This window comes from Rhinolophus ferrumequinum, chromosome 25 (genome assembly GCF_004115265.2).
Source record: "Rhinolophus ferrumequinum isolate MPI-CBG mRhiFer1 chromosome 25, mRhiFer1_v1.p, whole genome shotgun sequence".
Lineage (NCBI taxonomy): Eukaryota > Metazoa > Chordata > Mammalia > Chiroptera > Rhinolophidae > Rhinolophus > Rhinolophus ferrumequinum.
Window position 1 is genome coordinate 5,153,563 of NC_046308.1, and position 25,818 is coordinate 5,179,380.

General features: G+C 42.7%; 1 protein-coding gene across 1 annotated transcript; it reads left to right on the forward strand.

Moving 5' to 3' along the window:
• On the forward strand, positions 1–22,490 carry VPS33A (VPS33A core subunit of CORVET and HOPS complexes). Its single transcript, XM_033098325.1, has 13 exons — positions 1–186; positions 2,325–2,390; positions 2,846–2,973; positions 3,849–4,035; positions 9,473–9,589; positions 10,510–10,684; positions 11,486–11,679; positions 12,838–12,964; positions 13,914–13,981; positions 14,618–14,755; positions 16,849–16,986; positions 19,918–20,086; positions 20,540–22,490. Exons 1-13 carry the CDS (start codon positions 85–87, stop codon positions 20,719–20,721), a joined length of 1,791 nt encoding a protein of 596 aa, XP_032954216.1. The 5' UTR covers positions 1–84; the 3' UTR covers positions 20,722–22,490.
• The last annotated feature ends 3,328 nt before the right edge of the window (positions 22,491–25,818 follow it).

The window sequence follows — 25,818 nt, forward strand, 5'->3', positions numbered from 1 at the left end:
GTCATGTGACTGCGCCTCTGACCCTCGATTAGAGTGAGAGCCGCCGCGTTTGGATTGGGGGAAAAAGTGGGGCGGTGGGGCAAGATGGCGGCGCACCTGTCCTACGGGCGAGTGAACTTGAACGTGCTGCGCGAGGCGGTGCGTCGGGAGCTGCGCGAGTTCCTGGACAAGTGCGCGGGAAGCAAGGTGAGGGACTGTAGGCGGCGACAGCGCCCTCAAGCCCGGTGCGGCCTGGCCTGATTCTGTCCGACCGCCTGAGCTCCAGGTGTATGTGGTCCCTGGGGCTTCCAAAGAGGCGAGCAGGCGGGAACGATGAGGCGGGGATTGGGGTCCGCCGGTGGGACCGGTGGCGTACAGCCTGGAGTCCGAGTGGCATCGCATGGTTTTGTGGCAGCTGAATCACTCACCGAGCTATCCCAGCCCTTCGTGAACCAGCGCGTGTCAGGTGCCCTACGGGTCCAGAGGGCCAGATCTGGTCCCCCTGAGACACCGGGACAGGTGGGGCGGGCCCGGCCCCAGGACGCAGATAATGGTCCAGTGTTCATTCATTACAACGTGTCGTTATAAATCATGTCTTCGAAAGCCTGCGAAGCATCATCTCTTTACAACCTGCTGCTCACACGGACTGAGAAATTGGAGTTATTGGAGGTTTTAACGTGACCTTCCTAAAATGGGATTGTTTCTCCTGTTAGACGTTTCCTAGCACCCTGCTCATGATGAATCAGAAACTGTAGATTGGGGACTTTCTAAGATTTCTTTTAAGTGGTATTACCTCCTCTCTCCTCAGGATTTATCAGGCTGGCTGTACAACTCTCAAGAGAAAAGGAGAGTCTGGGGAACTCAGGAATCAATCTTAGAAAAAAACAGAACCCCAAGAGGCAGAGTGAGTGCTAGCAGCCCTTAAGAGCAAAATAAGGCAGGCTAAGTCCTAGGTGCCCAGTTCAAGCTCAAGATATGACGAAATCTGAATAAGAGCATAGATTGGATCAATGTCCATATTCTGGTTGTAATGTGTTAATACTATAGTTTTGCACGTGTTACCATTGGGGGAAATTGGGTAAAGTGTACACGCGATTTCTGTATCATTTCTAAAAGCTGAATGTTAATCTACAGGTATCTCAATAAAAATAGCAGTTAAAAAAAAGAAAGAAAAAGAAATGACCCTGGAGTTTAGCAGTAGAAATGCTCACCGGGGCCCAGAGCAATGACCTGTGGAGCCATTGAGTCCTGGTTGGAGTCCTGACCCCCTTCTACCATATGTAAGGTCCAGGGTCCCAGTGTGGCCTAGGACATGTTACTTAAACTTTCTGAGCCTTTTAAAATTTCATCTTCTGTCAAAATAAGATTCGTAATACCTATATCAGAGATTTCAATTTTATGTCATTGGATTACATGATATTTATATGTAAAATGCTAGGTATTGCCATTGGTGATTTATGCTCGGGGTGCCAAAAAAATGTATACACATTTTAAGAAATGTTATCTATATTTTTTGAAGTTGATTTGAATTAATGTGTAGTATGACGTTCGCTCAAAAGATGGCATTAACCAAATGAATGCTAGCATCACCATGCAACAGGCAAGACAAAGAAAATGGCAGAAGCACAGTTGTCATTTGAGAAGCACAAGACCCTTTTGAAGTGGTATTTGAAATTCGAGGACGTTGTGGAACCACAATGGAGGCGTGAGTATGCAACAGAACCTCCAACACACCTAACAACTGCACGCATTCGTGATAAGTTTGAGACGCATGGTGCTGTGTGTGATGTGCGTAAGGGGAGATCCGGGAGGCCGCGCACAGCAACACGTCCTGCTGCTTCTGCTGGGGTGTTGGAGCAGTTTACACGCTCACCACAGAAGTCTACCCAACAATGTTCACTGTAATCAGAAGTGTCTGGACGCTGATGGTAACCACTTTGAGCATCTCTTGTAATTGCAGAAGTCAAACGGGACTTGTATTCCTTTTGTTATCGGTATCTATTGAGTATTACAATTTTAATACAGTTTTCTCCTTTCTTAAAATGTGTATACATTTTTTGGCACCCTCTATATATGTTCAATCTAGTAAAACCATGACACAGGTCAGCAACAAACTACAGCTCCTTTTCCTGCTGAGGACAGTGATTAAGTCTTACTAGCAGTAGCATGACTTGGTGTTTTCTTTAGACCTGTAGGATACGGGTGTGGTCAGAGCCTATTAAAATTTTTGTTAATTCAGACTTTGAAGCAGATAATTCCTACTATGGATGACTGCTATTTTCTGTTGATATTGTTGAAACTCTTGATATGAACCATAATAAGAGAATGCTTCTCCCTTCTTCCAGGCAATAGTTTGGGATGAGTACCTCACAGGACCATTTGGCCTGATTGCACAATATTCACTACTGAAGGTAAATAAGCTATTTGGGTTTCATTCAGGGATTCACAATTCAGTAGTTTGGCAATAAGAATAGGATTTTACATTTCCTCCTGAGTAATTGGCTTGCAACACTGTTTGGCCTTTACAAACACTGATTCTAATTCGTGACTAGCATTTTATATATAGTGGTCCTTTGGCCTGTGATACTATATTGATTCTAACTCCAGGGAAATTATTAGCACTGTGTTATGTGACCATTACTTGGTGTCTCTGATGGTTCATCATGTAAGAATCATTTGAATTCAGATGCAATAACAGTGACTTCATCCTGAAACTTTGTCTTTTATACATCTGGCTTTGGAGAATCTAAATTTTGGTAATTAAGTATTAATGTGCATTTGACTGGGAGTGTTTATGAAGTCTGAATCTGGATATGATAGGTAAAAATGGGTTTTTTGTTTACCTTTTGTGTGTATGTTTTCCTAGGAACATGAAGTGGAAAAAATGTTCACACTTAAAGGAAGTCGTTTGCCCGCAGCTGATGTCAAGAATATTATTTTTTTTGTCCGACCCAGGCTAGAATTGATGGATATCATTGCTGAAAATGTGCTCAGGTATCTCTCAGAGCTTGTTTGGTCCAAAAGAAGTTGATCCTTCAGGTGGTTTTAACGTACTGAGCTCCTCATTGCAACCCCATTCTCTTGCCAGTGCATTGAAAGGTGGTCTTCTGGGCAACTTGGACATGTGTCAAAGACTGTCAGAGGGGAAAATGGGAAACTTGTGAAGTTGTTCAGTTTGGGGTGGGGGTGGGGGTCATCATATAACCCCTTTCTTTCAGAAGAGCTAAATGCTTAGATCTATGTGAGTAGAAAGGACCCTGATTAAAAACAAAAGAAAAACCTAATGATTATTTTTTTCAATATACTGAGTGCTTGAATCTCATAAGCAAAATAAGTTAGAGCTGATTAAAATTTAACATAGCAGCCAATCTAAAGAGGAAGTTCTCCCAGCCTAGTCTGCACTCTGTGGTATAACTGATTGATGTGACCCCTAAAAGCTTAAAAGCAAATGGGCTATTTTGGGAAATCCACTGTCAAGGAGAGTAGAGGTGGGAGTTTAAGAAAACCTTTCATTTTAATATAAGACTCTGTATTACTGCATTGGTTTGGTTTAAAAAACCATTTGTTTTCAGGAGGACACAGATATCCTGTTTCAATAAGCCTGAGAGCTTTACTGCTTCATAAATAGTTTAAGAGAAAGCTAGAAAATGCATCACAAATAGTGGCTATGAATCAATACGTCTTTCCTGCCAGGGAAGGGAAAAAAAGAGAGCCAAGAGAGGAACTGTAACGATATTTGTATGTTTTGCTAGCATTTATTTAGTACCTGCTGTGTACCAGGCGTAGAGCCAGGCTCTAGGAATAAAATAAGCAGAATAGTCTGTGACTCTAAGAAGCTCATGAGTTGACAAATGTTACTTCTTTTGCAGTGAAGACAGACGTGGCCCAGCAAGAGATTTCCACCTTTTGTTTGTGCCACGACGTAGCTTATTATGCGAACAGCGGTTGAAGGATCTAGGTGTTTTGGGCTCCTTCATTCATAGGGAGGAGTACAGCCTGGATCTCATTCCATTTGATGGGGACCTCTTGTCCATGGAATCAGAGGGTGCATTCAAAGTAAGCGTGGCATTTTCTTTTTTAATGTCAGACTTGAACTTTTGCCAAGTTTATGAGCCTGACACTGTCAATGGTAGTGTTTTAATTTGCATTGCCTTGGTTACTGTAAATTGGAGCCTGTTCACATGTTTATTGACGTTTAAGAATTTCTCTCTTCAGCAAATGGTAAATTGCTGGTTCATTTTCTTTGCCCATTTTTTTTTTCTTTCTTTTTGAGGAATTCTTTGTATATTCTGGATACTAATCATTGTGGGTTATGAAAGCTGCAAGTATCTTCTCCCAGTGTGTGGCTTGTCTTTTAACTTTCATTATATCTTTTATCGTGTAGATATCTCCCATTATAAAGTGGTTAAAATTTTTAATAATAGCTTTATTGAGACATAATTCACATACCAAAAACTCACCCTTATAAGTATGCAACTCAGCAGTTTTTAGTATATTCACAGAATTGTGCAACTATCACCACTGTATAATTTGGGAACATTTTTTTTCATCCCAGAAACCTTCTGCCCTCTAACAGTCACACCCTGTCGCTCCTTCCCCAGCCACTGGCAATCACTAGTCTATTGCAGTCTCTCTGGATCTGCCTATTCTAGAAATTTCTTATCAATGATATCATATAATATGTGGTCTTTTGTGTCTGGCCTCTTATCATGTTTTCAAGGTTCATCCATGTTGTACTTTATTCCTTTTTATGGCTGAATAGTATTCCATTGGAATGATATCCAACATTTTGTTTGTCATTCATCTGTGATGGACAACTGATGACTTTCCACTTTTTTGGCTGTCATGATGCTGTGAACATTCATACAAGGTCTTGTGTGTACATATGTTTCCATTTCTCTTAGATATACCTGGGAGTGGAGTTGCTGGGTCATACGGTTAAACTCTATGTTTAACCTTTTGAGGAACCGCCAAACTATTTTCCAGTGATTGCACCATTTTATACTCCCACCAGCAATACATGAGGGTTCTAGTCTTATATCCTCACCAACACTAGTTACTGTCTTTTTAAATTTGGCCATCCTAGTGGGTGTGAAATATTAGCTCATTGTGGTTTTAATTTGCGTTTCTGTAATGACTAATAATATTGATCATCTTTTCATGTGCTTATTGGCGATTTCTGTATCTTCTTTGGAAGAAATGTCTAATCAGATCCATGGTGCATTTTTAAAATCAGGTTTTTATCTTTTAATTATAAAAGTTTTAAGAATTCTTCATCTATTCTGGATGCAAGTCCCTTATCGGATGTATGATTTGCAAATATTTTCTCCCATTCTATGGGTTGGTTCTTTTCACTTCCTTGATGAAGATGTTATCTGTCAGCGTACCAATGTTTTCCATGTTAATGAAGTTCAGTTTATTTTTTTCTCCTGTTGCTTATGCTTTTGGTGTCACATCTAAGAAATCATTTCCTAATCCAAAGTCATGAATTTATTCCTGTATTTTCTTCAAAGAGTTTTATGGTTTTAGTCCTGCATTTAAGTTTGACCCCACTTTGAGTTTCTTTTTACCTGATGGAGGTAGGGGTCCAACTTCATTCTTTCGCACATGGACTTCCATTTGTTCCAGCACCATTTCCTGAAAGTCTGTATTTCCCATATTGAATTGTCTTGGTTCTCTTGTCGAAAATCAATTTCCATAAATGTGTTTATTTCTGTGTCTCAATTCTGTTCCGTTGATCAATATGTCTACCTCATGCCAGTACCACACTGTCTTGATTTCTGCAGCTTCATAGTAAACTTTGAAATTGAGAGGTACGGGTCCTCCAACCTACGGTGGTTGAATATATCACTTTTTTTCCTTTCAGTTTGTGCTCTTTGAGTCTTAATAAATCCTTCTGCACCATGAAGACATAGAAAATCTTATATTTTCCTTTAAAATTTTGAAGTTTTGTTTTTCATGCTCAGGTCTTTAATCCGACTTGAATTGTGCTTTTGCGTGGAGTGTGTAGTGTAGGGTAAGGAGCTAATTTATTTTCCCCATATGGTAGCCTGTTATTTTGGCACTGTTTTTCCCCACTATTTTAAGCATATTTATTAGTGAATGTGCATAGCTTTGTTCTCTAGTTCTGATAGGTTTTTTGCAAATGTAATTTTATGTATTTTTTAATTTACCATCTTTGTTTCAAAGAACACTTTCATAAGAATATTACTTTATCTTTAAGAAAATAATTTGAGGGGCGGCCGGTGGGCTCAGTGGTTAGAGTGCAGTGCTCATAACACCAAGGTTGCTGGTTCGATTCCCACATGGGCCAGTGAGTTGCGCCCTCCACAACTAGGTTGAAAGCAACGACTTGACTTGGAGCTGATGAGTCCTGGAAAAACACACTGTTCCCCAATAAAAATTAAAATAATAATAATAATAACTTGAAAATGTTTTGTAAACAGTCTGTACACATGGGTAATTGCTTTAATAAGAAGGGCACGGAGTGAAAAGTAAGCCACTCTCCACTCAGTTGTCAAACTGCCAGTTCCCTCCCAGAAGCAATCACTAATTCTTTTTAGTTTTTTGGAGATGTGTTATGCAGCTGCAACTCAGGGTACGTATAATACCTTCCCACTTTTATGCAAGTGGTAGCATTTACTATATTACCTTGGTATCTTGCTTTATTCTCTTAGTAATATATTTTAGAGTCATTTTCTACCACATATGAAAATACTTCCTTATTCTCGATTGAAGCTGCATAGTGTTCCGTATTTTGGGTGTGCCATAATTTATTAAATCAGTTTCCTTTTGAAGGACATTTGATTGTTTCTCATCTTATGCTGTTAGAGGCAGTGCTACAATGAATAACCCAGAACACAGGTTACATTTGTCTTCTGACTTGGTTTAGTGTAGTTTTTGCCCTGTATGTTTTCTTAATGTAATCATATTTATCTATTTCCTTTGATTTATGGGTTTGTGATGCCGAGGCTGCTAGTCTAGAGACTAGAGCTTTTGAGAATCACTTGTTTCGTACAAAAAACTATTTGAAACCTTTTCTTTTAAAGAGTTAGGTTAGGGCAGAACGTGGTGACACCACTGATTAACTGTATCACCCACCAAGGTTTCTTGGCTCTTTCATTTTTTTTTTTTTCCCACCATATCCCCCACAGGTTGGTTTACAATAACTGTCATCCAGTGAGGAACAGATCTCCTCCCCACCCCGCCAACCACGAACATTTTATATAAAACATTTCAAACATACAGAAAAGTTGAAAGAATTGTGTAGGGAACACCCATATACCCATGACCTAGATTTCTGGAATCCAGATTTTGCTGTATTTGCTTTGTCACTTATCTATAATGCTATACCCACACATAATTAATTCACATCTGTGTAATTAATGTGAATTGGTAGCAGCTGAGGAAACTTGTGTTGGCGTGACAGAACCTGTCCAGAGGAGAGATTTCCTGTTTATTGAACCAGGGATTTGCAAAAGAAGGATAGAATGATTTTCTGCTGGGAACCTCAAGCTGTGGGCTTTGTATGTTCACTTAAGATTCTGTGTAGAAATCAAGGATCTTGCCTGGATGGTAACACTAAGGGTTCTACCTAATATTAAGTTCAACTCCGATTTCTGGAGTTGAGGTCGCTTTATTTATTTATTTATTTATTTATTTATTTATTTATTTATTTATGTGATTTTAAACTGTGAGCGTGATTTAGCATTTCTTGGCATCAAGAGACACCCTAGTTCTTTCTGTGCTTTTAGGGTAAGATTCTGATCACCTCCATCATTGTACTGTACAAAATGTGGGAATTAGCATTCCACGCAGTTTAATGCTTAGTAACAGTGCTAAATACACTGAGAGCTTCATTGGTGTATGTAAAAATCAGTATATAAAAAATCTATCTCCTTTGTAAAAACAAATTAACAAAATACTTTGAAAGATATTGTATTGTGTAGGCATGTGGGACTTTGAGGTCAAAAATACATGGACTTAAATGTTCATGGCTATGAGCCTTTGGCCCTTTCAAAATGTCCTCATGGCTGGAAATACCACGTGGAATTTCACAGCGCTGAACAGAGTTGGGATATTAATACAAATAATCACCCTACCGTCAATATATTAGAGCAAACAATTCAATATCTTTTTTACACCTTTTTTAAAAGATAGAATTATAAAAGGAACATCTTGGTAGTAATACAACTTTTTAAGTTAAAAAAAAAAAAATGAATGCCCTTTTGAAAGATGTTCCCTGATACTTGATGTTCCCTGATACTTTTTTTGTTGAATTTTCATCTTAGCTCTGCTCCAATCAGGAGTTTCAAAGTAATTTTGACAGAAAGTATGTCTTTAGACATTCATGATTTTCATATTGAGTGAAATGTTAAAATACACCAGACTTCGAAGAGCCATCCACCCTCTCTTCCTTAATCCCTTGTCCATTGGTGTCCCCTCCCTCTTGGCTGTTGAGCTAGAGATACAAGGGTGGGGTGGGGGTGTGGGGGATTACAATGTATCATTTTGACTTAAGAGTGGATGATAGTTGTAAAAAAATCCAAACAAGTTCTAATAAAAGTTAACATTTATTAAGCATTTAATGTATGTTTCAGGTGCTAGGATTAGATGTTTTATTTTCATTTCTCTCATTTAATCCTTATGTTATTATTGGCATATATGCCCTTCTACAGATGAATAAACTGAGGCACAGAAAGGTTATCTAACTGACCTGGGGACCAGCTGGGAAGTGTCACAGCTGGAGGGGTCAGATCAAGGCACCCTGAGTCTAGAACCAGGGCACTTACCTACCAGTGTCAAAACTCATGGCTTCCCTCTTACTTCTCAGCTGGTTTTGTGTGTATTTTTTTAGCCTTTTTCTGATGCAAAAAAAAGTACATTTTTGTATACTTTACAAAACATACTTTGTATATTTTATAAAGTAAAATATACTAAAAATGAGCTCACACTCTATTAAAGATTATTCAACTAACCCTTTTCCTTTCTCAAGATGTTATGGCTTTCATTTGTTGTTGGTATATAGGAAAATCTGCCTCATGTTTGTAAAATCCGCAAAGTATTCTGTTGTGTGGTCACCTGGGACCTTGGGGATCAAAGACTATGTACATTTGTGGGTATTGGCAAGTGGCCCTCCCAAAATGTCCTACCAAAGTTTGCACTCTCCGTAGTCAATGAGAGAACCCATGCAAGCCCCATGTAAGTCTTTATTAACCAGTAGTTTATTCAAGAACTGATAAACTATGAGCTGGCATGCCTGGGAAACACTTTTCTTCAGAAGGCTCTGTTGCTTCCACAGCTGCACCCTGACAGCAGAGCCCACCTTGTGTCCCAGCGTGCCAAAGCAGCTTTGTAAAATGGACTTGAGCCTCCCACTGCCCCCAGCAAAGTGGGAAATAACAGTCTTATCCACGGCCGAATCCCGGTGTCAGACAGGGCCAGGCATCCAGGTGACCGTGACCTGACAGTAACCAACCCTTCCTCCCCGCAGGAGTGCTACCTGGAGAGTGACCAGACGAGCCTCTACCATGCAGCCAAGGGGCTGATGACCCTGCAGGCTCTGTACGGGACGATCCCCCAGATCTTTGGGAAAGGAGAGTGTGCCCGGGTGAGAAACGGCAGGTGTCTGGTGGTACCCAAAACGGGGTGGGACACTACTTACAAACAGGCTCTGTCGAGTCCTTTTTATTTGGGAATTCGCCTTCTTGCTAAAATTGATTCGTCACCCCCAAATCATTATTCAGTGTTTTGTGGACATACCCAAAGCAGCAAAAGATTTGAGTTGGCCTGTGTGCATGCTGGCAGTTGAAGCCAAACAAAGCAAAGTCCCGCCCTCTTGTTTCAGCTCCGACACTGTAACCAGTTCCCATTTCCACCACTGTACGGTGCCATGCACTACTTCATGCCACGTTCTTTACATTTTTTGTGCTTTTTGTTGGTGATTTCGCTGTTAAAATGGCATAGAGCTGAAGTGCTATTTAATATCGCTGAGCGCAGGGAGGCTGTGACGGGCCTTAAGGAGAAAACACGTGTGTTAGAAAAGCTTCATTCAGGCATGAGCGATAGCAGTATTGGCGGAGGTCCATGTTAGTGAATCAACAATAATAAACAAAGTGTCTTTATACAGAATCACACATTAAACAAGGTGGCATATTGATCAGCTGACGAAGGTTAGGAACCTCACCCCCGTGTCCCCTAAGAGCGGTGGTTCCCTATTGGCTAATTCACGTTCATGGTGACTTTATAGAACAAAACCACAGCCAGAAACAAAATAGACCGTGTCTGATTTTATGCCCTCATTGAGAAATGGCGGCTGCCATTGGCTTAAGTGTAAGTGTTGGAATGGGGGTCCGACAGCAGGTGCTTTCAGGTAGCTGCTTATTTCTTATCAAGCTCACTCTTCCACAGTTTTTCTACTTTGTTTTTTGTTTTGTTTTTCACTTTTTGATTGTCTTTCTGTTTTTAGCCGAATTTTAAAATCTGCTAATTCCCAGGAGGGCCCCACCTGATCCAATGTTTTGTTTCCAGCAAGTGGCCAATATGATGATCAGGATGAAGAGAGAGTTTACAGGAAGCCAAAATTCAATATTTCCTATTTTTGATAATCTCCTGTTGCTGGATCGAAACGTGGATTTGTTAACACCTCTTGCCACTCAGCTTACGTACGAAGGACTCATTGATGAAATTTATGGCATTCAGAACAGTAAGTAAAGTGCCATCTGTTTTTACCAGTGGGTAATCTGATAAAAATATCCAAAAGGTCGTTTTTTTTTAGATGGTACTTTCTTTGCATATAAATCAGAGAATACTCGAAAAAATAAAGATACTGACTTTTGACTTTCAGAAACTAGGATTTAACAGTGTCTGAGCGAAATGTTGTCCGTCACACAAGGGCTGACTGGGTGTGTAGTGTGCAGGGCTGTGCTTGTGCTCCGTGAGTGGAGGCCAAGGGTACACACAAGTGGCACTATACTTAGGAGAATACAGAGCCTCGTGGCTCGCAGTCGTGCACGAGAGCTTGTGGGACAGGTAGCCTTGGGACTGGATTTGGAAAGGGGGGTGCTGGCGAGCGGCAGGCAGCATAAGAAAAGCTGGGAATGATGAGGCGACTAGCTTGCCAAAGCAGAGAGCACAGGTAGGGACATATCTTGGGGGAAAGGAAGTTGGGGACACTACAGGAAGACGGAAAGCCTACAGGAGTTTAGGCTTGACCGATGATTAGGTCAGAGATCACAAATGTTGTTTGGTTTGGTTTTGGCCGACGACGTGATGTTTCTTTGTTTCTGTCATCCTTTAGCATCTGAGAAAGTTTTAATAGTTCTGATTTATTTATGATCAAGTATAGTTTGATCATGGAAAGGCCAACCCCCCAGGGCCGTACTCCTTTTTTGGTAAAGCCGGCTTACATGCTGTCCCGGATGGGAAGATTGTTCTGTGCCCAGGAATCTGATGGGTTCTTCCAGGAAACACACACGGGTGCGCGTTCCCTTGCCCTGTGGTCCAGGTTATGTGAAATTACCTCCGGAGAAATTTGCACCCAAGAAACAGGGTGATGGCGGGAAGGATCTTCCCACGGAAGCCAAGAAGCTTCAGCTGAACTCTGCGGAGGAGCTGTACGCGGAGATCCGAGACAAGAACTTCAACGCCGTGGGCTCCGTGCTCAGCAAGAAAGCCAAGGTCATCTCGGCGGCGTTTGAGGTGAGGCAGTTTGGTTGTCATCCTGCTACTCTGCTCACAGGCTAGACTGCCCCCCCACCACCACCATGAGGAGAGTGACAGCTGCACACAGGTGACAGCCACTGAGCAGGCTTCACATCTTTCTCGTCCTCGGAAATGGCAAAGTCGCTGTTAGAGGACCCAGGGGTTTCTTTTTAAACTTTTTCCCCAGACACATAAGAGAAGGGGGGTGGGGGCGAGGGGAGCAGTATTTGCAATTTACAAGCTTTTGTCATAAACATTTGTTTTACCTTGTTCTTTTTTATTATTTCCTACCTCTATAGTATAGCCAGCTATACTATAAATAAAAGATCCTGTCTAATAGAACTTGCGCTTTGGGGTGAAAGCTCCAAGTTTGGCCCGCATGCCAGTGGCAGGGGAACCCTGCAGATGTGGTGGGTGATAATGAGAGTGAAATGTCCAGCGCCTGGGGCTTTTAAATTGGCAGCCTCATCATCACCCTCCTGCCTCCTCTTGCCCAGTTCCTGCTTTATCCTTGGTTAAGCTCATTTTTAAAACATGGGAAATCAGTAAGATAATGGACTCTGAATACCTAGACCTTAGAAACATAAATCGGAAGAATTTTTGAAAACTCAGTTTTCATTGAGTGTGTATTTCCACATTTCATCTTTCTTAAGAATTATATTCGTTAGTTGATTTTCATATTTCTGAAGTTACTTTCAGTTTAAATGATTAAATCTTGGGGGAAAATATTTCCTAATCACTCAGCGAGGTTCCCTTTGTTCATGAACAATACTCAAGATTGAGGTTCAGCAGTAAGAATGGATTTTTTTTCTATTTTAGAGGAAATGTTTTGCTGTTTGTATTTCTTTCAGCATAATTTTTTCGTTTTCGTGTTCCACTCAGGAATGTTTGTGGTTTACATAATACCGCCCCCCACAAGTACTCAGATGCCCATAAAATACCATAATAGGAGCCGGTGCCTGGCAGGAGAAACCCTTAGGCACTTGCTCCCTACAGTCCAAATGTGTTGGAGCTGGCTTTGGCCTGATTTATTCGTGTGCCATTCTGTCATCCACATTCATGTAAATCAGACATCCTCTGAACAGTCCAAAGAACAGAGCTCTTAGACATAAGTCTCTTCCCTGCTTGATGGTTCTGCTGTTCCGCCCTTTCCAGGAAAGACACAACGCCAAGACGGTGGGGGAGATCAAGCAGTTCGTTTCCCAGCTGCCCCACATGCAGGCAGCCAGGGGCTCACTTGCCAATCACACCTCAATTGCAGAGTTAATCAAAGATGTCACTAGTGAGTATCCTGCGGGGCGGTGACATACATCTGCACGAGTTGGGTACACCATGGCTGCCACCATGGTCCTGGGCACTACGATACTTCCTTGGGAAAGTCAGCTTGGTGGTAATATTGTATATGATTCTCAGTGTTAAGTAAGTGTATGCGCGTTCATCGTTAAAAGTATTCCATGTGTGGTTAACACATTTCTTTTACTATTACAATAATGTAATCACATGCTAAAAGATTTGGAATATCGATAAAAGAGAAAAGTTCTTCCAAAGTTTGCCACCATAACATGAGACGGTTAATTGTTTAGTGTTTGTTTGTTTTTTTCTGTTGTGAAGGATTATTTAATTAGAGCAATGTGATGTTTCTGTTTTTTGTTTTTCCCTTGAAAACTTTCTGCCAAATTGGCATAGAGAGCTGAGTGTTTCAAAACACGCTGAATGTTCATTTTAAAAGAGCTCAGAAGGAGTATATTAAGCCGAAGGCGAGTTTATTCATTAAAACACAGGCTGTAAAGGCTGACAAGGAGTGTTTGGTACCTGTATCATGAAGTATACTGTGAATCCTGAATACAGCACAGTGCTGGAAAGTGAGTTCTTTGTTTTCACAGTAATAGAAATTGATTGAAACTGAATTGAATCTGGCAATGAAAGGGAACTGCTCTGGGGAAATGAGCTTTCACTGATACTGAGGCAAAATTCTTAAGATCTGTCTTTGAGTCCTAAGGATAGTAAAGGGACACAGGGGTCGACTATATCTAAATGTAACTTAGGAGTCCAGGGTTGTAGGGTTTCCCATGCTTTTGAAAGATTCTTGTCAGGTGACTATTCCAGCCTTTGCTTGTTTGCTTTTGGGCATGTCTTGTTTCTTAATTGTGCTCTGTGTATAAAAGCACACTGCTCAAATAAATGATCGTTTATTTAATTTCTTAGTTGCAACTGTCCTAATTACATTTTAGCTTCTGAAGACTTCTTTGATAAATTAACAGTGGAGCAGGAGTTTATGTCCGGAATAGACACTGATAAGGTACGTGAACAATAAAACTCTTCTAACCAATGACTGATAATTTATCAAACATAAGATTATGGCTAGGAGAGCAATGGCTTCGACTCCAGTGTCTTGGTTAAATATTTTTTTAAGAGCAAATGCAAAATGTGAAAATATAGATTATATCAAGTAACAGATATTTTACATTACTCTGTGGGGGGCACTTTCTACGATGCACAGAGAGGTGAGACCCAGCCCCTGAAATCAAAGAGCTTTAAGGGCTGTTAATAGATAAATTAGGATATTTGCTTTTGTGGATAACTGGTCATATAATTCCTTTACATGTCCACCTCTATTAATACACTTAAAATTATTCACTTTATGAAAATTTCCGTCTTCTAAAAAACTTCCTGTGACTGACACGCTGCTTCACTGAGCTAGACTAGGTGTCACATGCTTCTCGGGAGGTTGTCCCCAGAGACAGAGTGAGCCCAGATGGGCATCTGGATTGCCAAGTGTCCTCGCCCCCCTCTCGTTCCCGATGGCGGGTGTGTTTGTGAGGTGGCCGGGGGTGTGCGTGGCAGGGGCTGGAGGAGGCCTTTATTTGGCTCAGACTCTGTCAAGTCCTTCAGGTCCCAAAGCAGAGGCTGTTATGCGTCTGTCCTTTGTTTCCAGGTCAACAGTTACATTGAGGATTGTATTGCCCGGAAGCATCCGCTGATCAAGGTGCTGAGACTCATTTGCCTCCAATCCGTGTGCAATAGTGGACTCAAGCAAAAAGTTTTGGATTATTACAAAAGAGAAATTCTCCAGGTCAGTATTTTCTTTTCTTTTTTTTTTTTTTTTGAATTTTTATAAGAGTTTCTTTGAGCCAAATTGATGATGTACACGAGGAAGCAAGATCTTGAATGTTCCGCAGGTCTGTCTATTTTTAAATTACTGATTTGCCAAAGAAGAAAAACATGTTTTAAAAAACTACTTCCCAACTCTGCTATTTTAGTGTATCGTTTCTACTGTCTTTTAAATTTCTTAATTCCTAGAGGGATTGTCCTTGGTATTGATCATGGTATACTGTGGTTACACAATAAGAATAATAGTTAATGTTTATTGAGCATTTACTAGGCGCCAGGTACTATTGCAAGAGCTTTATGTGTATTCATTTGTCTAATCCTCACCATAACCCTGTGAGTCATTCCCATTTTATGGATGAAAAAACTGAGGCATAGAGCAGTAACCTCCCCAGACCACCCAACTAGTAGGTGGCAAAACAAGCACTTAAAACCCAAGCAACGGGGCTCTAGTGCCCATGTTTTTAACTGGACAGTATTTGATGGAGGAAGGGAAATTTTCACAAATTTCTGATAATGATTCCTTACTTAAATTAAGCCTGTATCGCTTTATAATAAGGAAAAGCCCACCATTATTTTATTTATTTATTTTTTTAATAGACAAGTATTTTTTTTTTTTTTCTTTTAAGGAGGGCGCAGCTCATAGTGGCCCATGTGGGGATTGAACCAGCAACCTTGGTGTTACTAGCACCACGCTCTAACCAACTGAGCTAACTGGTCACCCAGCCCACCGTTCTTTTTAAAATGCCTCCTTCTGTTTGCAGATATCTCAGACAGTATTTGCTATTACCAGTCACAGTTAAGTACATTATTGTTAAAACTAAGTGTTCACTTAATTTTTGTTTTTTTGGGAGGGTTTGTCTTTGTTAAAATTACACAAATAACACATGCATCCTCATCATAAAATGCGGAAGTATATGGAGCAAAATGTGAAAGTCCCTGCGCTTCGCCCCACCCCCACGCCCACCCCAGATAGGACCAATGTCAGCAGTTTGGTTTATGTGCTTCCAGGTTCCCTTCTTGCATTTATACTCAAAGAATGTTTAGACTCACACAGTGTGGGGCGAGACTGGCCGATCCAAGTCCCAGCTCTGTTACTGTTAGCTGTGTGGCTTCGGGCACATTATGTACATGTCTCTGTAAAATGGAGAATATCGGAATAGCTCTACCTCGTGGGGTTGTAATAAGGATGACTCAGTTAATGTATGTAAAGTGCTTAGAACACAACAGTGCCCCACACGTAGAAAGTGTTATGTAAGTGCTGGCTATTATTATTATTATTTACTACTACTAATTTTTTTATTTAACAGAAACAAAATCCTACTATACATAGTATCCTATTGTATTTGTTTATCCTTAAAAATATATGCAAAAGATCTTTTTTCTCAGGATGTATAGATCTGCCTCATTGTTTTAAATAGCTAATTATATCCCATATAAATATATACTATACAATTGACCCTTAAACAATGCGGGTGTTGAAAATCTACATACAATTTTTGACTCCCCCAAAACGTAACTACTAATAGCCTACTGTTGACCAGAAGCCTTACCGATAATATAAACAGGTAATTAACACATATTTTGTATGTTTTATGAGCTATATACTGTATTCTTACAATGAAGCAAGCTAGAGAAAAGAAAATGTTATTAGGAAAATTAGAAGGAAGAGAAAATACATTTACAGTACTGTACGTATTTAGTGAAAAAAAATATCCACGTATAAGTGAATCCGCACAGTTCAAACTTGTGTGGTTCAAGGGTCAACTGCAATCGATTTGATGCTCGCTTAAGATGGGTCCATAAATTCTGACGGTAAAGTCAACATTTTAAATCCCTCTCGGAAACAAGGAGCCAGGTTAATTGTGATGGCTAAGCAGGCTTAGGGCAGGTTTCTTCCTCTGTCCTGCCGCTGTGCCCACAGACAGTCATTACCTGGACTTTGGTAACGTGCCCTGGAGCACACACCGAATTGATTTATTGGAAGTGCTCGTTTTTTGAAAGTCGCAGAAACCCTTCTCCTGATCTGACATCCAGGCCACACGACTTCTCTTGCAGACATATGGCTATGAGCACATATTGACCTTACACAACCTGGAGAAGGCCGGCCTGCTGAAACCACAGACTGGGGGCAGAAATAATTATCCAACGATCCGGAAAACGCTACGCCTCTGGATGGATGATGTAAATGAACAAGTAAGACACACTCCTCGCTTCAATTCAGTTTAGTTACTGGGTAACAGTTTACTATGACAACATATGACAATATCTACACATCCACCTCGCTTTCTAAAACCAATCCTCTAACGTTTTTGAAAAATGCACGTGTGTGTTGTATCAGAATCCCAGCAGGAAACTGGGTGCTCTCACCCTGTGTAATTTGAGGAGAGTTTCATAAAGATGGGGGTGGCGGGACCAGTGAGAGGCCGCGCTCTGGGGAGCCCTTAGCAGATGAGGCCTAAGGGCAAGGAGAGGGAGCTGTGCCAGAAACCTGTTCCGGACCTGGAGGAAAGAGCTGTGCGGAGAGGCCGTCTGACAAGACGAGGGATGAGATGCCTCTGGTTGAGGGACACAGCCAGCGTCCAGCAGTGTCACAGAGAGGAAACCAGGGCAAGAAAACCCTGACCTCACAGTGCTACCCACCCCCATTTCCATCTGGTGCCTCCCATTGGCCAAATCCAAACACAGGGTTTGGGAGCAGCTGGTCTGGAGCCAACAAGTCTTCCTCCTGGGCTCAGAGTGGCTGCATAGAGGACCTGAAAGATACCCAGCACAGGGGGTAGAAAAGTCAGCCCGTGCAAAAGTAAGGCAAACAGTGAAAATTAGGTTCCTTCCATAGCTAACCCGTATACCTCAGAGTTTGATTGCTGTAACCCATTTTTTTTTTACCTATCCTTCCAGAAAGAATCTATGTATATACAAACATCTTTACATAAATGGTGCATATTCTATACCATTGGTCTCCAAAGTAGGGTGCACCTCACTTTACAGTTACTGTTTATTATTCCAGTCTTTCTAAATTTCTTTTTCATAAGAGTCTTTATGAAGCTGCATCTTGCAACAAAAGCTAATAATTAAACAGTCTCCTCTATCAATGGCAAAATTGGATTATTTTTCCCCAATTGGAATATAGATACTCTTAATTTCTCTGTTGTACAATGTAAATGACATATTAGTTCAGCTCTCTTCACTGTTCTAACCTGCTGTCCCCGCACCACCCACCACTTAGAACCGTCTCTCAAAGACCCTTCCTGCTCCTTTTCGGCCGGGACCACCATCTTCCAGTAATTCATCAAAATGACCAACACAAAGGGAAAGAGGAGAGGCACCCGCTCTATGTTCTCTAGGCCTTTTAGAAAACATGGAGTTGTTCCTTTGGCCACATACATGCGAATCTACAAGGAAGGTGACAGTGTAGACATCGAGGGAATGGGCACCGTTCAAACAGGAGTGCCCCATAAATGTTACCATGGCAAAACGGGAAGAGGACAGTGTTACTCAGCATGCGGTTGGCATTGTTGTAAACAAACAAGGGCAAGATTCTTGCCAAGAGAATTAATGTTCGTATTAAGTATATGAAGCACTCTGAGAGCCGAGATAGCTTCCTGAAACGGGTGAAGGGAAGTGATCAGAAAAAGAAGGAAGCCGAAGAGAAAGGTGCCTGGGTTCAACTGAAACGCCAGCCTGCCCCACCCAGAGAAGCACCATTTGTGAGAACCAATGGAAAGGAGCCTGAGCTGCTGGAACCCTTTCCTATATATTCATGGCATAAGTGTAAAAAATAAAAGACCTTTGTAAAAAATATTTCTCTTAATTGAGGAATGTGGCGTCCCCTCCCCCAAAGAAATATTTAAAGAAAACTTGTGTGTTCTAAAAACCCTTCCTTAAGATTGCTACAGAATAGTTTTGCAGATCTACCTTATTTTATGATTTAACACATCTCTGTTGCTAGAAGTTCAGGTTGTTTTCAGTCTAGCTGGTACATACGATGTTGCAGTTATGTTTGCTCTTTGGTCCCCTCTCCTCTGGTGTGCCAGCCCCTCTGTAGCATAAATGCCTAATGGGACAATTTCCGGGTTCAAAGGTTGTGCTCATCTTACTCAGCTAGAGAGCACCAGGTTACGCAACAAGAAGTGTCTTGCCAAACCAAGTAACAATTTTTCACCTTCAGTACCCAGAGATGCTTTGAGTGGCCTTTCAAGATGTTAGTCAGAAAAGAGCCTCTGGACCATGTCCACTGCAAGGCCAGGATGTATCAGTAGTCAGGCGGCCCTGGGAATCGAAAGCCATCACCGCAGAAAAGCCAGCGGCGCAGGAAGAAGCCCATTCTCAGCCTCAGACGGTGCACATTCCAGCAACTGCAGACGTGGCTCTAAAGGGGCCACAGGTACTGGGAAGGCCCCAGAGGCTCCCCGTGGAGGGGCTTCAGTCACCTCAACGTAGAGCTGTCTCCTTGGAAAGAAGAAGAGGCTCCGGGCTGACAGATGGTAGGGAAACAGAGGAACTGGCTCCCGTAGTCATGCTCAGAGTGTGGTCCAGGCTGTTACCGTGGGCTGGCTTCTGTGTGTGCTCACTTCCCCACCAACGTCCTTACTCAGGAGAACGGTTCTCTTGTGGAAATCCGAAACTTTTTGGGTGAAAAATACATCAGCAGGGTTCAGATGAGGTCAGGTGTTGCTTGTTCAGTATCTCAAGCCCAGAAAGATGAGTTAATTCTTGAAGGAAATGATATTGAACTTGTATCAAATTCAGCTGCTTTGATTCAGCAAGCCATAACAGTTAAAAACATGGATAGCAGAACATTTTGGATGGTATCTATGTTTCTGAAAAGGGAACAGTTCAGCAGGCTGATGAATAAGATCTAAGTTGTCCAGCTACAGAAACGCCAAGATGTCCGGTGATATTTGGGATATTTTAAAGATGAAATAAAAGTTGATTTTGGGGTGCGGGGAAGTGAACCCCTGGCTGCTCAAAACAGAGCCCAGATAGAGTGTACTGAGGGGAATGTTGTTTGTGTCTCTGCCTTCAAAGACAAATCAGATATTTCGGATTGCCCAAAAGGCCACCGTTAGGTGGCTCTGAGTCTCTGTTCCTACAGGCTTTGTTCCCCCTTTAACTATTTAACAGAATCCCACGGACATATCCTATGTGTACAGTGGCCACGCCCCTCTGAGCGTGAGGCTGGCCCAGCTCCTCTCCCGGCCTGGCTGGCGGAGTATTGAGGAAGTTCTTCGCATGCTCCCAGGGCCCCACTTTGAAGAACGGCAGCCGTTGCCCACGGGACTGCAAAAGAAACGTGAGTCTACCTCCAGGATCCAGAGATAACTGTGTGCTGTTAGCGTGATTGTCATGTATTATGCAGTGGCTTTGTAGGATACATTTGTAAAGTATTAGGAGTCAGGGTCCAGTATACCTCTTTTGTTCGTTGCTAATGTATATTGTAAGCGTTAGAACCCATTATTCCCTCAGGGGTAGCAGCTTTCAGCCTCTGAGCTGAGGATCTCAGTAGTTAGAAAAAACATTTGAGATCAAAATCGTGTTGGGGGTGGGGGAGTAGAAAGAAAGAAACGACAATGACAAAAATTTTTTAAAAGAAAAATTGTGTTCCTGAGTTTCAAATGAACTGTCTGACCAAGACACATTTGATTTGATTTTTTCTTATGAATGAAGCCTTTTTTTTTTTTTTTAGGGGTGGAAAGAGAAGCTCCAATACTAAGTAATTCTTAATTCTGAAATGTTTGCATTTTAGGTCAACCGGGAGAAAACCGAGTCACCCTGATATTTTTCCTTGGCGGTGTAACCTTTGCTGAAATTGCTGCCCTGCGCTTTCTCTCCCAGTTGGAAGATGGAGGTACAGAATATGTGATTGCCACCACTAAACTGATGAACGGGGCCAGCTGGCTAGAGTCTCTGATGGAAAAACCTTTTTAGAGCGTTCAACATGGACTTAACAAGCGGATTGCAGAATAAACTGCCCTTTTGAAGAAGCTGCTGGAAGGAAGTGTAACCCCATAGAGGAATAATAACATAGGAATACAGAATTTACTTTGGGGTCAGCTTCTGAAATTATACTGTTTTTTCTGCTTCTCTTTTGTGTTCCGAATTTCTTGAAGAAAGAAGAATTGGAAAGAATCAACCTGGGTAAAGAAACACCAGTTTTTAATGTTCTAAGCTCAGGATTTTCATTAGCGATCTCTGGAAATATTGTAAGGATGGTGGGGATGGATTAATGTACAGCTGCACAAATGGAGCCAGTTCTTAAAGAAAGAAAGCAGGGACCAAGCAGGGACACATGAAAATAAAAGTGGAAAGTCCAACCCCTAATCAGTAATGCTGAATTTCTGAAGGTGCATCATGCCTAGCTAGGGCGATGGGGGCTACAGCTAATATGATCATGGAATTGACATTTCTGTTTCCTGCAGAGTGTGGCTCATTATACTCAGTGTTACCAATCTCTATCTTACCTGATCATTAAGGCAAGTTTTGATTCCTTCTGCTTTTGATTTCTCTGCTTCTGTAAAGCAAGAGGTCTGTGCTTCTTTCTCCCAAAACAAAGTTTATGATCTGTCCAATCAGCTAAATCTATGTGGGTCTCATACTTATCCGGGGCTTTTTTAGACAGAGGAAGATAATAATTGGGGAGCAGCTTCCTGAGAATTTCACCATTCAAAGACACTTTCTTAGTGCACGTGTTATTATTACCTCCAAGACATTTCAATGGTGGATGCCTCCACGGAGGTTTCAGCTTTCTTCCCTGCCCATCGTGGGCCCAATCCAGCTGGTCCCACTGTGAGCAGTGGCAACTTTGCTTCTTCAGCATCCTGCAACTCCGTCTCCCTGGTAACCATCACATGTACTTCTCTAGCAGCAGTCTGCGGCCACTCCATATTCAGCTATGTGTGTTTGTTTTGCTTGAAAACACTGGGCTCTGTTTCAGTCCCTAGTCTGGTGACCTTGGCCGCATCTGGCGCAGCTTGTCAGTGATCTTGGAGCCCAGTGGCCACAGCTACGACTCTACCTGCAGGAGACTGCTAGGCTGTGGGTGGGGAGGGTTGGGGGAGAAGTTAGAAATCTCCCACCTGCTCCATCCCAGCGTCTAGAGGAGTTAAGACCAAGAAGGGGACCAAATTGATGGCTTCACAGCCCTTGCCCAAGTCTCCAGCAAAATTAGCTGGTCCCCCTCTTTGCTGGGGGACCAAAGTCAGCATACATGTTTTTCCTCACTTCTTTTCATTAATGGAATTCTGTTAGGCACACCCCATGTTATGAAGTGAAAGAGAAATTCTGTATTAAAAAAAAAAAGTCTTCAGTATAAGAATGAGGATAGAAGAAGTAATATTTAAAAGATTTGCTTCTCATGGATTTAATTTGGCCTTGACATTCGGTGTTTGGAAATGGTCTTAACAAAAACCATTCCTGTTGTAGAAAATCCTTTTTCAGATCCTTGTTATCCCAGGGAGATTAGTTCATACCTTCCAGCCCCAGCAGTTGTCAGCTTTAGCCGCCTTGGAGAATGAAATGCACCTTGTCCCTCAGGGTTTTTGGCTCATGGGATTCAATTCAAGTCTAGTCAAGTCGCCTTGGCTGGGATTTTTGTCCTATGAACAGATCCTCAGTTGTGTCTCATGTGTCTACGTTCACTCTATACTTGCCTGCTCAGAGCATAGCTAGGTCAGCTGCGAAAAATGCATTTCACAGAAGACAGAAAAACATCAATTGCTTCATTTGTATGCAAATAGAAAGTGGTGGATAATTATATATTATACGCCTTTGTGTGAGTTCATTTAATACTTGAAGCAGTCTTTGTCTCAAAGCAGTGTGCCCTTACTAAGAAAGGGTATGTGAATGGTACATTTATTCCTGGAGAGGGGAGATTGTTTACATCATGTCTGGACTTTTGTCTAGTTGGGTAGACAGTTCTGCTACACCAGCAGTCCCCTTAGAAAGGGAGTCTACATAGATAAAGAAGTCTACATAGGCACTGTTCTGTGTCTGCACACTTTGGAATTTTAGCCAACAGAGAAATAAATATTCGAACTGTGGTTTAACTGTGCAGCAAGACAGTAATGGTTAAAAGGAGGCGGATTAAAAACAGCACGTTTAATTCTTGGAGAGACCTGGGAAGGGAAGGTCTCCATGTGAGTGCATTCTAGCTCTGCCTCACTGGAAATGAATTATGATTGATCATGACATGCTGGGTTGTCACTTGCTCTCAGCTGTACGTTAAAGACTGGCCTGTCACCACGAGGAAGTATTCGTATTCAGCAAAGTTGAATCCAAGAAGAAATACTTAAAAAAAAAAAATACCAAAATGAACTGGGTATCTACAGACAGGAAGAGAGGCTGTGATAGAGATAGCAAGACATAGAAATGCAGACATTACGTGGACTGTGAATTATGAACAGACCGTGAATTATACTCTAGAGCCTGATATATTCTCATATGGTTTAGTGATGACATACTATAGAAAATAGAGGATGCCTTTTTGTCATCCAACAATGAAAGAAAAAGGCAGTAACGTAAAATTTCTCAGATTCTTTTATTCTTAAATGAATGCATATGAACTTCAAGCCATATAATATTTCTTAGTTTCAGTTACTCTATTGCTGTAAAATACCCAAAATTGGGTGGTGACTGACTGGAGGCTGCAAAGACTAGAACACGTAACTGCCTTGAGATACCCATTTGAAGGATAGGAGAGGTAAATGGGGAACGCATTCAGGCCTCTCTTTTTTCGTGTTACTTTGGTGTGGGATGAGGGTATAATCTCGGCCACACTTTCTTTTCTGTGACTACGCAGGACACAAGCCCTTCAGATGACCAATTCTCTGGGGGAACAATTACTACTCAACTGACTTCCTGAGCAGCTTGATAATGGTCTGCTCTGGTTTTCAGCCAGGCTGCGGCCGGGGCAATGATTTGATAATAAGAGATCCTGATCAAATTAAAGAGCCATTTGCTTCTGGATGATGATTTGATAAAAGGGTTGGTGTCCACACTGCCTGCTTTTATCAAGGTCAAAATAAACCAGTCTTTAACTACAAACTACTACCAAAAGCAAAATACTCAGAAGCAGCATAAAGTTTGTTTTCTTTCACTGTTACCTCTGGGAAAGGGTCTGTTCTTTACTTGCTGCAATCACGACTGGCTCTTTTTGCCTCTCAGTTTGGAGGACTTGAAATTGGAAGTGGGAATGCTGGGATTGGTGATGAGTCTCTAAATTGCTCAAGTCTCTGAATTAGAATCATGCACTCTGGAGTTTGTGGTTCTCTAAGCTCCTGGCTCTTACACACATGCGTGCTCACACTTGCACGTGTTTTTGAGACAACAGCTTTTGCTTTAGTTGGGCAGTTATAAGTGAATATCACTTGTACAGTGGTTCTTCTAGTCTCAGAGTAGGACAGAGCTGCTCTCAATGCGAGTTTGTTAGGAGTGTTTAGAGAAGCAGACATGATGGGGCATGAAATACCCCCTAGTGTACCGCTTGCTCAGCCCATCTAAAGCAGGAGCTTTGCAAGCAACCCAGAGCTCTGTGGGCTGTGGTGGTGACACAGGCAGAGGGCAGGCAGAATTGCCAGTGCTCCGCCTGGCCTGGGATCCTCTGTGCGCAGCTCCCTGAGAGCCAGGGACCACGTGGAGATTGTGATTGGTCTCTAGACCACACCTAGTTGGTGAGTGCAGCTGCTGCCTGAGAATCCCTCAGCTCTGCAGAGATCGCTGGAGTGAGTGCACACAAGCTACCTTCAGACACCAGAGCCGACTCCAGACCGGAGAGGAAGCTCAGAGGTGCCGCGGTGGAGGAGGAGTGCAAACTTTGCTGAGTGAGTGAAATGGGGAGAAGGAAGCTAGTGGCTGGCACTGGGGACAGTTCCTGGGCAGGACAGCAGTGGAGGTAAAGAGCTGGTTTGTGATTGTTGCCATCTGATTCTGTCTGTGGTGGGAGAGCTGCAGGGCTTGAGCAGATGGACAGGAGAACAATGGGAAAGGAGATAAGCCCAGAATCAAATTGATACCCACCTCTTGGTACTCCCGCAATCCTGGTTGGCCATAAGGGCAAGCGTGCTGGACCACAAAGCAAAGACCTTTAAACTGCATATTAACAAGCCTCGGGGCCAGGGGAATTGCAGAGGGGCTGCAGTGAGGGCCTGCTGCCTTCCCCTTACCCAAGTGGGTCTCTTCATTTCCCCTTCCAAGCTGCGGACAGCTGGGGCTGCAGCTTGAGTGATGGGGAAAGAAAGCTTTACTCCACCAGCCAGCCCATTAGCAGCACTCACAGCATTAAAAATGCAGGAGGTGGACGGGAGAAGAGGGCCTGCCATGAAGACTAGTGCAGCAGCAGGTGCTGGGAACCGCCTGGCTTCTCCGTTGAGCCCAGATCCAGATCGGGAGCCCAATAATGAGTGGAACCTTTGGTTTAAAAGAATTCTGTAGTATAAATGCAAAGAGAGCATCGAATGGTTGTTAGGGAGAAAATCAGCACTTTGGGCTTCCTTAGCCTTAGGAAAGTGTGTTTACTTTTTAGAGGGCCGTGACCCCGGCCTGTATCCACACAGCCTAGAACAGTGCCTGGCTCAGCAGCGCCTGCCCAGTATCCTATGGAGGTCAGGCAAGGGCAGCAACCTTCCTCTTTTCGTACTCAGGGTCTCCCGCGTGCCCCCGCCCCGCAGGTCCTCGGGCCTCCCGCGCAGGGCGATGCCGGCCTCGTCCACCATCCACGTGCTGCAGCTGCTGCGGGAGCTGCTGGCCTTCGTGCTCCTTAGCTACACGGTGCTCATCGGGGCGCTGCTGCTGGCCGGCTGGACCACTTACTTCCTGGTGCTGAAGTGACAGCGCCGCCGGCCCGCTTCCCGCCCCTCCCGTCCTCCTCCGGCCAGGGCCAGGGCAACCTCTCCAGGCGCGGCCCAGACCCGGGCCCAAGTCCAACCACCCCTCACAACGGCGGACTCTCTCCGCCCGGTGGGCGCCCTCAAGCCCAGGGCCCGCCCCGCCCCGCCCCGCCCCCCGCGGAAGCTCCGGCGGTTGGGTACC